The 16,322-nt window shown below is 41.6% G+C and overlaps 1 protein-coding gene across 1 annotated transcript in view; it reads left to right on the top strand.

Moving 5' to 3' along the window:
* Positions 1 to 6,931: 6,931 nt before the first annotated feature.
* Positions 6,932 to 16,322, top strand: part of RAD54B (RAD54 homolog B) — a gene marked incomplete at its 5' end in the record, with an annotated part of 68,013 nt that continues 58,622 nt past the window's right edge. Inside the window, 2 exons of the mRNA XM_082499348.1 lie at positions 6,932 to 7,069; positions 7,758 to 7,932. Coding sequence (XP_082355474.1) covers positions 6,932 to 7,069; positions 7,758 to 7,932 — 313 coding nt within the window. The remainder of the gene's footprint in view (positions 7,070 to 7,757; positions 7,933 to 16,322) is intronic.

The raw sequence follows: 16,322 nt of genomic DNA, 5'->3' as shown, positions 1-16,322 counted from the left end.
AGTCTGTCTTAAAAAGAGTCTGCTCAAGAAAATACCATATTATGAAGATGATAAACAATTCTTTTTACACTGTTGTTTTGACAGGTCTTCTGCAAAGACAGGAAACTCAGGACTTTACTAGTTCAGCATGAACAAAATGAGTGTGATGTTTGCACAAAGCTGTAAGTACAGCAAGGAACACAATGGAAAGTTTAAAAAGTGGAAAACAATGTTAATTGTCAGTAGCAGAATGTGAAGTCATCATAGAATGGTTTAGGTTGGAAGGGACCTTGAAGATCATCCAGTTCCAACTCCCCTGCCATAGGCAGGGACACCTCCCACTAGACCAGGTTGCCCAAGGCCACATCCAGCCTGGCCTTGAACGCCTCCAGGGATGGGGCCTCAACAACCTCTCTGGGCAGCCTGTTCCAGTGCTCTGCCACCCTCAAAGTGAAAAACCTCTTCCTAATGTTCAATCTGAACCTGCCCTCTTCCAGTTTAAAGACATTCCCCCTCGTCCTATCGCTACATGCCCTAGTGAAAACTCCTTCCCCAAGTACTAGTTCCCAATACTGAAGAAAGCATTGAAACATATAGTATGTTTATGCTGGAGGACTGTTAAACAGCATATATATATTCTATAATTTCAACTGTGAGCCTAGAATTTTGATTTGTCTTGGTGGATCCTAGAGGATTTAGCTTTTACAAAGCTTTCATAGAGATATAAGATACGTCAACAAAACTGTGAGTATTTTTGCTGTCCTAGGGTTTCTGCTCTACTGGAATTGTGGATGCTATAAGCTACATTTTGCACACACCTTGCTGACCCTTGAGCACCAAGTCTTCAAGACACTCTTTGGTATATTTTAGCAAGTTTGAAGTCTATCAGAATGCAGAAAAGTGTATTCTTATCAAGTGGGAAACAAAAATTTTATTTGTGCTTAACAGAAAAATGAAGCACAACAAATATATATATATATATATATATATACACACACACATATGCAAAGCCCCAACCAAAACCAGAGTTCAAATGGAGCATGGATGGGAACTTTGAGGCAAAAAATACAATCAAGGGTGTTTCTGACGAGAACTTCAGTATGTTTTCAAGACTGATGTTGGAGAAGCATCATCCCACACAGTGCCAGAATCCTTGTGGCTTTGAGTCCAAGACCTATGACAACAGCTCTCACTGAAGTCCCAGACCTCTTCCAGTACAAAATTCCTGACCTGAAGAACCAAAGATGTTTTATCTTCTGCCAACTTCAAGAGATGCGTTTTAGTCAACAGATAAGCAGAGGGAGAGCATCAGACGAATGCCATGCACTCTAGCAGTACAGATCGCTTTACTCAGTACTTCCACCACAAAACATCATTTTCAACTGCACTTCCCCAGAAACTTCTCTCTTCTCGCATTGGCCTCAAAACTGCTTCTTCTATTTCTATTACAATTCACTGTTTGTCACACCCATTTTTGTTTGCACCTAGAAACTACATTATTTATCACTGCCTTCCCACGTTCCACTAATGTTTCCAAACCCTGCCCGGTCTTTGATTTCTCTGGTCTAGAATTTTGCCCATCACGTGGTCATTACCACCAACAGTGTCTACAAGGGTATCTGGAATTTGTGTGTGCCAAATCTGGAAGGCAGAAACTCCACAAACTATTACACACTATTTGCTTTCCATTGTTTCACATATATTTTATTTCTCCCCATAGTTTTTGACAAGCAAAAATCTCCACTGGATTTCATAGATATTAAGTCACTTTTTTAGTAGCTGCCATCCCACGTTGTTTGCCAGGCAAATGCACACCTAAAACCAGCCTTGAGCTACAGCCTGCAATGCCTTCAAACAGAAATTTTGTGTGGATGTAATAGCAGGGAGAATACAGATCAGATGTAGTTCCCAACAACATAATCGCATAGCTTGCTAAATATCTGGCACTAATCAAAGCTATTCCATTGTATAAATCAGGACACTGAGATCAGATTAGTAACTTGCATTTTTTCATCTACAGTAGTTTCTGATTTCTAAAAACTGTTTGTTTTCCATGTGATGAACCAAAGCACAACTTTTTGAAGGGCTGGTGTGAATCACAACCGAATTATAGATGTGCATCGCTAATATAAAATTTTCAGAAGTGCCATGGGGCTGGAAGATCAAACAATCTATGCAGGGCTCAGAGATGAGGTGACACTAAAACATGATATTGCTTCAGCTTCTGTTTTCACAAAGATAGACTGTGCTTCAAATCCTGCTATATAGAAGTGATGTTTTAGGGTATCTTATGCCACTCTGCTACAGTCACTGTAAGCCACTTCAAGCCAGCATCAATGCCCAAAGAGGCAGACTTGCTCCTTCAACTGTGACAGTACAAGCTGTTTCTACAGCCACTTGATGTATCATACTGGGTTACTGACCCTGTTTTAAGACTGAACTGAGTAGAAGAAAAAAGGTTTTAACTTTGACAGTTGTCCTAAAGTAGTTTAAGCCAATCAATCCACTAATTAACATCCCTCTAGTTTCCCTCTGCTTCCTCCCTTGAATCAGTTCGAACATTTAATCTGGCCCTTTCCTAAATTTGCTCAGACAGTTAACCATACAGACAACTACTCACTGATTTGCTAGGCTAGATATTCTTGTAGATGGCTCAGCAAAAGCTCCAGTGACTGTGGAAGTGGGGCAAGACAGGGGACAAGCCACCACAGCCAAGGCAGAAAGGAAAGCAAGCAGTGGTGTCTACGGTTAAGGCTGCTACAGAGCTACTCCCTCAGCTCAGCTCCCCAGACTGGTATGTTGTGGAGTCTCAGGAACATTCGTGTAAAAGAAAGGGAACAGAAGAGTACAAGAATGACTGGATAGCAATACCAGCTTACACTGATGTAAAAAACTGACAATCAACAAAAGCTTCTATAATAACCAATATGAGATATACAAGTAATTTAAGGCCTATGCCTCTACCAGGAACTACCTAAGAAACTAGAACTACTTAGAGCATTTTCACATAACGCTTCCACTTGCTGTCCCGCTGCAAAACCTACTCAAAATACAGCGATACAACATATGGATCTCCCAGATCAGCTTTTAGAGTTTGAAGGGCTGGCCACTGCTGCAGAGGCAACACCAAGGCCAGAAGAGCTCTCCTCAGAGGCTCTGGTGGGGAAGGGGGTACTTTGCCCAGGTAAAGAAGAAGGCCTCTAAGTCAGGCCTGTGTGGACTCTTCAGGAATGGTCAACGATCTTGGTCACAGAAAACAAAACCGGCCTGGAAACACTTGCAGCAGCAACATAACGCCAAGCAACCACACCTAAGCGGGCTTAAACAACTAACACACACTGACCTATATCTCGATGCCCAATAGGACACAGCTGGCCAAGCCACCACCAGCCTGGCACAGGGGCTGAAGGTGCCAGCGCCAGGCCTGCCGACGGCGAACGACCCCTGACAAGCACTGAGGTCCCCGCACAACGCCTCCCGCCCCACGGCCCAGCTCCCCGCAGCCATTCACTTCGGTCCCGCTGCCCCCCGCTCAGCACAGTTGCCCACAGCCCGCCCCGACCCAGGCCCCGACCCAGCCCGCAGGCAGCCCTCACCGACGGTCGCAGCCACCCGCTCACCCCGCCCGCCGCCTCCGCCTCGCCCTGCCGCCACTCGCTGTCGCGAAATCGAGGATACTTTTGCGGCCGCTCTTGCTTGGCGGCCGCGCGGCAGACTGCAAGGAACGCGGCCTCGCCGCCATGCTGTGTGTGGCACGAACGCCTACGCGCATGCACCTAGCACCAACCCACAGGCCGACACTACGCACGCACACCTCACTATTTCCTCGGCGGAAGGGCTCGGGCACGCGCAGTTGTGGGAACCCCCCCCACCCCCGGCACGGCCCCGGAGCATGCGCGCTTGGCGAGAATAGCCCACTTGGCGCGGAGGGGCGTGTGCGGCGCAGGGCGCATGCGCGGCGCGGCCCACGGGCTGACGGGAGCCGGCGGCGGGACAATTGAGTGCCGGGGCTGAGGTGCGGTTGGGGGCTGAGGTATAGTAGTGGGTTACCGGGCGGAATGGCTGCTGTTTTTTTTCTCGCGGGGAGCCGGCTGAGTGCTCCCAGCCCTCGTGGAATTCTTCCCCCTCCCCGCGGCCGTTACCGAGTGGCTGAGGCGGGGTGGGCCGGGGGCCGGGTTATTAGCAGTTTGTATGGCGTTGCTTTTTGGGCCTGGTCCAGTTCCTTACAGTTATTACTTACCTGAGGTGATTCTTCGCTAATACTGATATCCAAGGCGATGCGCTCGCTGCCTGCAGTTTAACTGAATAATATTTAATTCTGTGTCGCGTCTTTGTACTTGCCTACAAAAAACGTTTAGCCCGGTCATCTATGCCGGAAATGCCTCTTCAAATGTTCAGGGGAGCAGCCTGTTAAATTTGTCCTAAAATGGGTAATGTAACTTCTTTTAACAGAACTCTATGCATACTGTGTTGAGTTGCATGCATCAAATTTTATAATATTATCTGTAGATATGTTTCATTTTAATGCAGCTGTTAAGATACCTTTAAGGAGAAAAATTCAATGCATACAAAACCAGATGCATTCATGAGACGTTTCAGGATGTGGTTTCATGGTACACTTAATTTGTTCAAGCTAACAAAAGGCAGGAGCAGTGCTTTCCTCATTATCTCCAGCTGTTTCCCTGCAACCACACCTAACGGTATTGCAAGTACAGGGTGATTCAGTACAGGGTGATTTAACATATTGGTGGCTGTCTCAGAAGAAGGTGTATTTGCTTGTCAATTGATTTAGTTGTAACATGGAGCTCTTCCTTGCCCTTGCTACACCTACTCTGCTTCCATCTAAAAGATCTAGCAGTTGTTGCACATCCATAATGGCGTTTTTTCTGTACAGTACTGACACAAAATATAAACCTTTTAGTTATTTTTTGTATTTTATATTTTTGTTATATTGTATAAAAGCTTACATTTTGAAGACAGAGAGAGATATGTATTGATGGAAGCAATATTACATTTTAAAAACCACAACCCCCTGATGTTTTTTTTGTAGTTGTAAGTAGGTTACACTGGTAGTACTCTTACATGTTCTTAAATTTCATGGGAGTGGAGTTACTGAGTTATCAAAGGTCATATCTTTAAATTTCTTACTAATTTGCAAATCTCTTAATGAGTCTGGTTTTGTGGTTTAAGACCAAATGACAGTGCAAGGTCAAAATGGATTTGTAAACCAAAACATTTTAATCACAGATACGTGCAATTCATCAATTGCACAACTCCCCTGTTCCATGGGAGACGTGACAAGCTCTGGAAGTGAAGTAGGCAGGGCCAGTGTAGCAGTTCAGCCATGCAATGCATAGTCCTCATGTAGAGTCATGGGGTGTCCTGGGTTGTCTTACCAAGTGTCACCATGCATTATAGGATTCGGTAGAGAACTTGTTCAAATTCACATGCCTCCTGAAGCTGGCTGTGGTCAGCCAGCTGGCACTGGCACTCACAGTCTGCTCCTCTGGAAGGTTCTTGACACCTTTGCAACTTTCACAGTGGCTTCCAGTTGTTTACACTGCAGGTACTCCTGTTACAATAACCATGCTACTCCGTTATTGCATAGGGTTAACTAAAGTTCATATGTTAATGCTGTTGTCGAGCAGGCATAACATGTGAACTGCTGTTGACACAGCCAGAGGCCTCTTTCCTTGTATTTTTAATAATATCCATCATGGAAGTGACAACAGTTCAGGCCATTTTGCCATTAAGGTTTGCATCTAGTAACAGCATCATATATATATATATATCGTATACATAATTGTTCACATATGAAGGAGACAGCAGTATTCACATTAGTGACTGCGTGTTTATGAAACATTTTGACAGTACTCTGTTACTACTTCTGTGCAAATCTTGGAAAGAAAGGTTGTTGTGCCCTATTAAGCCACTGGAGTGCAGAGTAGTGTCAAAAAAGTGCAGAAACACACTGGTTGTTGCAACAGGATGCAAACGTGCTTTCAAGATGGTAGAGAGGTAAAGAAGTTTGTGTCTGCAATCTGTATTATAGTTTATTTTTACCTAATAGTTGGGTGTGTGTGTGTGTGTCAATTAAAATAAATAGTCCGTGTATGAATGGAGGATTAAACTAAAGTATGTTCCATAAATTGCTGTACCATGCTTGTCTTCATCATTCCAGCTGCTGGGTTATTCTATTGGATTTTTTTTTTTCTTGTTTTGTTTCTAATATGTTGAAGTATTAAGATAAGTTGTTATTCTAGTGGTTGCAAGTATGCTTTGTCATATTAACATGGGTGTATGTTTGGTTTTCTTCTGAGGTTGTTTAGGGGAATAATGGTCATATTTTGAGGGAAAACCTTCCACTGTTCAAGTGGACATAACATGGAGTGATAAATTCCTCTGTAATTTTGAGATAATTTTCTTCTGAATTCTAATCTTCTTATAGTGAATCTGAATGACCAATATAATTGACTGTTTAATGCAAAATACTACTCACAGATATACCTTCAACATTCTTTGTTCATTGTGCAGTAATAATGGGCTTTTCAAAATTACGTTTTAAGTGTTTAGAATTCTTAGTTCTGTTTCAAATTGTCTTTCTTTTTATACTGGTGAAAGTTTGTTAAGCAGCCCTACATTGCACATCTCCAGAGCATTTCTTGCTATTGAGAACTGCATTATTGGCTTTTCAAATGGAAAAAGAAGTGCTCAACTGCAGAATTTGCTGTAGACAATCTTTGTTAGTACTTAAACAATGCATTGCAACAGTTATGCTTGTGAATTAAGATTATTCTTTGAAAATCTTTTATGCTATCTTTTATTTTGTTTTCAAATAGTGCTTATATTTTTATCTACGGTTATATTTTTATATTTAAAGCCTATTCTAACTACAGTTGTCTTTATCTGCTTCCTTCCTTCCTCTCCACCCCCCAGAGCAGTACAACTAAATATGAGACGATCAGCAGCTCCAAGTCAAGTGCTAGGAAATGCAGCCAAAAAGCCAAGGTTTATACCACCAGGAAAAAGTATCACAGTTTGTCTCAAGAATGAAACTAAGGAGATGGACCAAGAAATTAAATTAAAGGAGGTAAACTGAACAGTGCACTAGAAAGGATATTTGTTTGTACAGTATTGTTACTAAAAGATAGCATCTGAGCTCACCACAAACAATCTCTGCTTAAATAATCAATCTGCTCAGAATAGATTTTGATACCTTTGCTCTTACTACATTTGATCTTGCTTCTTAGGTAGGTTTCTCTCACTCTGTGAAGTGGATGCAGAAAAATCTTTTTCAAATAAATAAAAGTTATCAGTATTGAGCCCAAATACAATTCTCAGTGTAGCTGAGGTATGAATTGCATCTTGGCCTGGGATTTCTTGTATTCAAATGTTTGAAATGCTTTGGCAAAAGCAGTTAAAAAAACAAGCTGGTAGTGAAATGTCAGTACATTGAGTTGCAGTTTTGCTGCAAGGAACTTTGAAACCTTTAATATCAACCAAAAAAAGCCTCACAATTTTTATTGATTTTATCTACAGAAGACTTCTATTAAATTCAGTTCATAAACTACTTGCACAAGTGGTGTTTGGTATTGTGTGCTTCTGCTTTTTGTTGGGAACACTGGGATGCATATATTTGGGTAGGGATGTATATATTTATGTAGATATTTTGATAATGAGGATTAGTATCTATTAAGATCCCTTCTCGTTGCTCTTGTCTCCATTTCTCTTCAACTGCGTGAAGGAAATGCTATTGTGAACTTGTTTCTCTTTTGCAGATAGATGAGAAAGAGGGAAGTGCTTTATTGCTTTCTAAAATATATGGCCAAAATCAAAATGCAAATCTTACACAGTCTTTGGAGTCAACTGGGAAAGTAAAGACTACAAAAGGATGTTCCAGTGTTAATAAGTGTAGCAAGATGGAAATGAAAACACTAAACACGCCCAAAGCTGGTAAGATGTTTTTTCTTATTTACTGCCATGTATCACAAGAGAATTTTAAAGCTAATGAATGATAACGCTACTTACCAAACTTTTATGAATTACTAATATATGGGTCATGCAATGTTGGCATTATTTGGTGTTGTCCTGGGTAGAGAGTGAAAGAAACAAACATTAAATGATTTTTTAAAATAGCAAAGGGAAAAAAGTTGATGTTTTAGAAGCCAGTTGGTAGTGCCGCTGTTCAGGTATGTGTCTTCCAGAGGAGTACTATAGTAAACTCACTCTAACCCAGAGTAATGTCAAGACAAGAGTCTGAATACCCTAAATAGTGGAGAAGTGGTGTAATTTGGAGATCTTGTTGGCTTCATGTAGATAATGCTAACTGTTCTGAGCAGATTCATGTTCTTCAGAATTGGTGAGAGTTTCTTTTCTTCAGTGCAAGATCTGAACTGTTTTCTTCAGTGTCTCCAGTGGGCACTCAAGGTTCAAGCATGAGTTGCTAACTCTAATGTAGCATCAGAGCAGAACTGGCTCTGTTCATTCATATGTATGCGCTTACTCATTTGTTACCTTGGTAATGAATATTACCCTGGTAATGAGCTCTGAAAAGCTAGGTGGTAAGCGCTGCAAAGATACTGAAGTGTCTGAACTGTAGCAAATGCACTTTGGTGGACCTGAACGACTCTGTGGGGTTGGCTGAATGTCTTCATTTCCCATTCTTCATGTGCCCTGACCACAGATATAGCACAGGGATGTTCTGCATTATGTGAATGCAGGTGTACGACATCAGGAGCCGAGTGCATTTTGAAAGCATTGCACTTGAACTGGGTTACAGACTCAGAGAATGGTAGGGGTTGGAAAGGGCCTTTGGAGATCATTTAGTTCACCATCCGCCCCCCCCCCCGCCAAAGCAGGTTTACCTCGAGCACGCTGGACAGGAATGCATCCAGGTGGGTTTTGAAGATCTCCAGAAGATATTCCACAACCTCTCTGGGCAGCCTGTTCCAGTGTTCTGCCACCCTCAAAGTAAGGAAGTTTTTCCTTATGTTGAGATGAAATTTCCTTTGTTCCTGTTTGTGCCTGTTGCTGCTTGTCCTGTCGCTGGGCACCACTGAAAAGAGTCTGGCCCCATCCTCTTGACACCCGCCCTTTAGATATTTATAAGCATTGATGAGATCCCCTCTCAGTCTTCTCTTCTCCAGGTTAAACAGACCCAGGTGTCTCAGCCTTTCCTGTAAGAGAGGGGCTCCAGTCAGTCTCTTGATCATCTTCATAGCCCTCTGCTGTACTCTCTCCAGCAGTTAATTGTCTTTCTTGAACGGAGGAGTCCAGAACTGGACACTACTCCAGATATGGCCTCATCAGGGCAAAGTAGAGGGGGAGGATAACCTCCCTCGACCTGCTGGTGACGTTCTTTTTAGTGCACCCCAGGATGCCATTGGCATTCTTGGCCATAAGGACACACTGTTGGCTCATCATCAACTTATTGTCTACTAGGACTCCCAGGTCCCTGTCTGCAGAGCTGCTTTCCAGCAGGTCAACCCCTAACCTGTACTGGTGCATGGGGTTATTCCTCCCTAGGTGCAGGACCCTACACTTGCCCTTCTTGAACTTCATTAGGTTCCTCTGTGCCCAATGCTCTAGCCTGTCCAGGTCACGCTGTATGGTGGCACAGCCTTCTGGTGTGTCAGCCACTCCTCGCAGTTTTGTGTGATCAGCAAACTTGCTGAGGGTACACTCTGTCCCCTCATCCAGGTCGTTGATGAATATGTTGAATAAGACTGGGCCCAGTAGTGACCCCTAGGGAACACCACTAGTTACAGGCCTCAAACTAGACTCTGTGCCACTGATCACAACCCTCTGAACTCTGCCATTCAGCCAGTTCTTAATCCACCTCACTGTCCACTCATCTAATCCACGCTTCCTAAACTTACCTATGAGGATGTTATGGGAGACAGTGTCAAAAGCCTTGCTGAAATTGAGGTAGACAATATCCACTGGTCTCCTGTCAGCTACCCAGCTAGTCATGCCATTACAGAAGGCTATCAGATTGGTGAAACATGATTTTCCCTTGGTGAATCCATGTTGATTACTCCCGATAACCTTCTTTTCCTCTACGTACTTAGAGATGACATCCAGAATGAGCTGTTCTGTCACCTTTCCAGGGATGGAGGTGAGGCTGACTGGCTTGTAGTTTCTTGGGTCCTTCCTGCCCTTTTTGAAGACTGGAGTGACATTGGCTTTCCTCCAGTCTTCAGGCACCTCTCCTGTTCTCCATGACCTTTCAAAGACGATGGAGAGCGGCTTCAAAATAACATCTGCCAGCTCCCTCAGCCCTCATCGAGTTTGTCCAAATGATCTCTAACCCGATCCTCCTCAACCAAGGGAAAGTCTTCCTTTCTGCAGACTCTTATCTCTTACCTCCAGGGTCTGGGGTTCCTGAGGGCTGGCCTTAGCAGTAAAGACTAGCAAAGAAGGCATTCTGTAACTCCACATTCTCTGCATCCTCCGTCACCAGGGCACCCACCTCATTCAGGAGCGGGCCCACATTTTCCCTAGTCTTCCTTTTTCTACTGATGTATTTGAGGAAGCCCTCCTTATTGTCCTTGACATCGCTTGCCAGATTTAATTCCAAGTGGGCCTTAGCCTTCCTTGTTGCATCCCTGCATACTCTGACAACATTCCTGTATTCCTCCCAAGTGACCAGTCCCTTTTTCCACATTGTGTAAACTTCGTTCTTCCATTTGAGTTTTTCCAGAAGCTCTTTGCTCATCCATGCAGGTCTCCTGCTTCCTGTGCTTGATTTCCTACTCCTAGGGATGTACTGAGATCTTAAGCATGGAGGAAGTGGTGCTTGCATATTAACCAGCTCTCTTCCACCCCCCTTCCTTCTAGAGCCTTAACCCATAGGATTCCTCCAAGTAGGTCTTTGAGGAGGCCAAAGTCATCTCTCCTGAAGTCCAGGGTTGTAATTCTTTTTGCCCTGCTTCTTTCACTCAGGATCCTGAACTCCACCATCTCATGGTCACCAACATTACTGGTTACTAACATTGCTAGATGAAAGTCACTTCTCTTGGAGCCACCTCTTGGAGCCACCTCAACATTTCAACATCGATCTTACTGTTAATTCACTACTGTTTCCTCATAATTAATTACACTGATAATGATCTTTCTCTTTGTTTGAGGGTTCATTTAATTGATAATACTTTGTGTAATGAGTGGAGTTTTAAAAGAGCATTTCATGACTGCTTATCACCTTGATTCCATAATGGTTGGAATTATAATTCAGAAGGCTTTAACAAAGTTATGTTTAATTTTGTTTGTGATAAGAGCTGCTAAAGCTGGAAGCCTGACAGAAGCAAAGCTGCCATAGCTCCGTGTCCCAAGGTCCAGCCAATAGCGAGGCTGAGCAGATATTCCTAATAGGCATGCATATGTACAATACATATAGGCATATACACACAGCTGCTAACATAGGCCAACACAGACAGTGAATACAGCACTTAAATAAACACAAGCAGCGCCAATGGACATGTCCTGTTCCCCTCTCTGGCTGATCAGGGTGAAAGCCTGTTTGTGGAAAATAAATAAGTATACATATATCTGTATGCAGATACACACACACACAGAGAATATAGATCCCTCCAGTAACTGATCTTATGCATTCAGTCTATTCAGTAGCTGGCTCCTTGATTTGATGGACACCCCAGCTGCGGGCACGTGGGCATATGAACCACAAAAGCCCACATCTCCCAGTCCATTTGCTGGTACTCAGACCTGTGCTTCCACGGGTAAAAACACAGTATAGGTTCCTCCAGTAACTGGCCTTAGACACTTGGTCTACTTAGTGGTGGGCTCCTGGATTCACTGGTCTCCCAGTTGCCTTGTGCACAAGAGATGCATATATACAAACAACTCTCTCTGGTAGCTAGACTTACCGGTAGCCAACCCCCAGATATCCTGGTCTCTCCAGTAACATGCTTGGACTTCCTGGTCCCTCCAGTAGCCAAATTTCAAACTCTCTGGTCTCTCCGATATCTGGCCCAGCCTGATGGTTGCTCCAATACTTGGCTCCCAATCCTCTTATCCTACTTGCCAGCTAGTCCAGCTGAGTGTCTAGCAATCACACCCTGACACGTGTACCCAGGCAGTATGTGTGGGCTCTGGCTTCTCTGCTTGCTGCCAGATCAGGTGCCTGCACCCTATGACCTGTGTGTGGTCCAGCTCCAGCCGCTTGCATGTACACTTCCATGCACACTTATGCAAGCAGAATAGAGTCTCTTCACCCAGGAAAACATTTAGAAATATAGTTTAATAAGAAGATAGGACAGACTGTGGCAATAGGGTGCTGGACAAGCATACTGACCGGTCACCTGTGTAAAGGTGGCTGCTTTTTGCCTTTTATTTTCCTGTGCTTGTTCCTCCTTGAACAACCTTCATCTGTCCCTTTTGCTTGTCCTTGCTTTTTTTCCTTCAAAAAATCTTATTATAGCCCTTGTCCAATCTTCAGATGCCCTTTGTAGCAATTTATGAGTTCCAGGCCCCAGTAGGCAGCAACCCCCTTCATTCTGTAAGGCGCTCTGAAGAGCACTTCCCATTGACTCTTCTTGTTGGGTTTCACCCTCAGAAAATGGGGGTTGATCTGTCCCCTGTGATAGCCCTGAAAGGATGCTGCCATTATCATGTTATGTGACCCAGAGTATATGCACTCTGTTTGGCAGAGCTAATGTGGGAAAATTCAGCCGCCTTGTATGTCTTAAGTCCTTCTGGTCTTATGGCTTTTGTGTTTATCTACTTGCATGCTGTAACTTCCAGTTCTTCCGATGAAGCTCATACTTGCAGAAAATTTTCAGTGTGTATGGGACAAGTTGTTTGAGTGGTCCCACTTCCCAAAAGGAACATCTGCAAAATTTTGTGTCTGCTGGTTCAAGCAGTGCACTTGAAAGATAGCAAGAGGATTTATTTCCAAAATAATCTGGGAAATCGGCAGTGTTCCCAACAAAAGATGTTGTGAAGTGGAAAAGATACTAAGTACTTTTTCAGTATCATGAATTCTGTGTGCAGTTGATATTGGTTCTCTGTGATGACTTTAGTTTTTTCTTTTTTTTTTTTTTAAACCAAAAAGTTGTGGAGTGAAACCGGATGAGCTCTTTCTGTTGATGTTGTGTTGCTACCTTTCTGAGTGACTGAACAGGCCATTTTGTGCCGAAGCTTTCCTGTGTCCGTAGAATGGGGTTAACCCTGCAAGTGTTTGTAAAGTTACGATGAAATGTGGTATAAAATAAGGATATCCGACGTCAGTATTAGTTATGGTCATCTGTGGTCACAGGTTCACTGGTGATGCAAGCACTGTACTGTGAAAACAATCCTGCATTGAGGCTCTGTTAAATCTTAAGTAATTTCTTAATAACTTAAATTTTCCAAGACAGCTTCTGTCCTTTACATCACCTTTGTCTGCTGTTCATTACAGCTAATATAGCAATTATGTAGATTATGTAAACCATAACCTCCTTTGTAGTGTGAAATGAAGTTGTTTTGTCAAAACTGTTTTTGGTATGAAATTCAGAAGTAATGGAAAACAGTTGTGAAAGCCAGTCAGTTTGGGGTTTTCATTATTAATATTGTAATGGAATTATAACTGACTGCCAGCCTCTGCAGCCAAAGACGACATCTCTGTTAAAGGGGCATTAAAACAATTTAAAGATTGGAAAAGTCTGTGTGTATGCGTTATTTTGGTTTTTTGTCTCTCCATGTCATTTAATGCAGATGATAAACTGTTTGTTAGCTTTATATCATGCTCAAAGCTGCTGTGTTTGGGTTTCCAGTGCAGCAGTGGAATGTGTAAATAAATACCCCGGTTTCCATTGAAATTCTTGTGAAACACCTGTGGACCATTGGACAACTGCACTGTTCATAAAGCTAATCTTTCTGGAACCCAGCCCTGAAAATGCTGCACATTCTTTCAGAAAAACTTGTTATCTGACACATGGTGTCCATTTCCTGGAGTAGACAAGTAAGGATATGATTAGATAGCATCAATCTAAAAATTGTAGCATATCTGGCTTAAAAAAATACTTGCTTTTCTAGGCCTCTATTCAAAATAAACTTTTTCCTAAAATGTCACTAATAAAAGTAAAAGGGACTCTGAAATTCTGAGATGAGATATTTCTAAAGAAGTTTTAATAAGATTGTAGCAACTGTTGTTGAGTGAAACCTACTTATGTGTTGAATTTTAAGACAGTTTGAACTGTAAGATATTGAACACACTGTTCAACAGGCAGTTTTCTAATCGTGATTATGAGTTGTGAATACTGGAAAATGATTTTTTTCCATAAATACATATTTTTGTAGGAAAATGAACCTTACTGCTTTATGAATCGGTGTTCGCTTGTTTTTACGAGGCAAAGAGCACGGCAATCTCTGGTATATTTCTTTTGTATCCAGAACATAGTACTTGTTGACACTAACAATGAATGTGTGGAGGGGAGGTCATTTATTTGACATTGTCATTAGTGCTTTTTCTCACATGCCTCCAGAGAATTCTATTAGATAAGTCTGCAAACTCTTTAAAAATGAAAGTTATTTTAACATTCCTAAACTATTAAACAGTAATTGAAAACAAAATTATTAATATGTCTGGAAGAATATTATTACAGCTCTTAAAAGTGCTTGGTTTCTACCTCGGTCCTCATTATATTTGGAGGACCTATAAGCAATAACAAAAAAAATAAAAATAATTTGAATTTTAAGAAACAATGGACAAGCAGATCTCTGAACTATACTTACTAGCAACATTGAGGAGATACTAAGTGGGATTGGCCAGAACTGAGGCTTTTACCTACATTGCCTTCTTCAACTTAATTTAATTTATGCTTATTATCTGAGTTTACAGCTTGCTTCTTTTTTAATCTAGGAGAATGTTGCTCTGTTTTTTCCTTTGGAAATGAACAGCTATTTCACCTGCATGCTTTGACACAACATTCTAGTTGGACTGAAATTTCATTGTTTGAACCTCATGTAGATGAACAGAAAAGCTGGCTATAGCGTTTTATTCTGTTACAGCTCACCTCCTGTTTGGTTTTTGGGTCGGGAGTACTTTATCTTTCATCTGTCACCAACATCATTAATGCGTCCTCCAAGAGGAACTTTGTCAGAAGTCATACTCAAATACTATCTTTGAGTATCTTTGAAGACAGATTGTAATTGTATTTCATAACAGGGTTAATGCGTTCACCCTATGTCTCTAGACATATATTTTTGAATGTTTTTTATGCCTGATATTAATTGTATTTCTTATTTGTATACAGTTTTGAATATAATTTCTCCATCTTCTCTGGAATGTTAATGTTTACGAAGTACATTGGTCTATAAGGTTTAGACTCTTTGCTCATTTAAGTCACTTATTTTCACAATAGGAATGTTTGTTGGCTCCTTCAGCTTTCTAGAATGTTGTTACAGGTTAGTCTGATACCTCCTGTCACTTGATATGAATAAAAATCCTCTTACCCAATTAATTTGAATATTATAAGAGAAAATCAACTTTTCATTCAGTTATAACAGTACCAATCAATTGCCTATCACTTTTAATGAGAGGATTAAAAAAATGTTATTTCTAGGGGTTGTCATATTGTCCAATTTCAGTCTAACTACCTACTTTTGGTTTTTAGATAACAGAGCTAAAAACATTCAGGCCTGACATCTCATAATGAAGCACATTATTGCTAGAATTACTTGGATATCTGCAAAAGTAGAAGTATTAATTGTAATTTCTGTTACTGCATTCATTCTGTTATTGCACTTCACAGATTGAACTGAAAAACATATTCCAGTGAGGAGTATTTTTACTGCCTGTCTATTTTAGTGGTGGAGTTGCATGTATAGCTGCTGTACAGTGGGCCCTTGAAATGTTTTCATAAACAGCTGGCAAAGCAGTTAAGTTTTTGGGTAAAAGATACTGTATAAACATCTGTTACTCTTGATAATTACCAAGTACACTTTAGTACAACTTAGATGTTACTGGATGCCTGAGTGCAAATAATTTATTATTGCAAGTTAGATTTTACAAGTTTGTAAATTTTGTTATAATTTCTTTTTTGAAATAGTATCAAATTACTTTGCTAGCTCTTTATGATTTAAAACAACCTCCTTCTCCCTGCAATGTTATAGACAGAATAGTTTATAATAGTGAATAGACAAATTTATAGACAAACTGTTTCTCAGTTCAGGATAGTTTCTTTACTGTTTAGGTGTCACCTGTACCTGTTTGATCAGCTCATCTCAGGAGATGGGGATTGGCTGAGAAAACTAGATTGGTGTAAACTTATCAGAAGAGAAATTGTCTGTGTCTCTGATCTGACACTGCTTCCAGAAGTGTTCATTTATACATCAGTCATGGTGGT

This window comes from Vanellus vanellus (assembly GCF_965231255.1).
Source record: "Vanellus vanellus genome assembly, chromosome: 2".
Taxonomy (NCBI): domain Eukaryota; kingdom Metazoa; phylum Chordata; class Aves; order Charadriiformes; family Charadriidae; genus Vanellus; species Vanellus vanellus.
The sequence above is the reverse complement of the archived record's forward strand: the minus strand, read 5'-3'. Positions and strand labels throughout refer to the sequence as shown.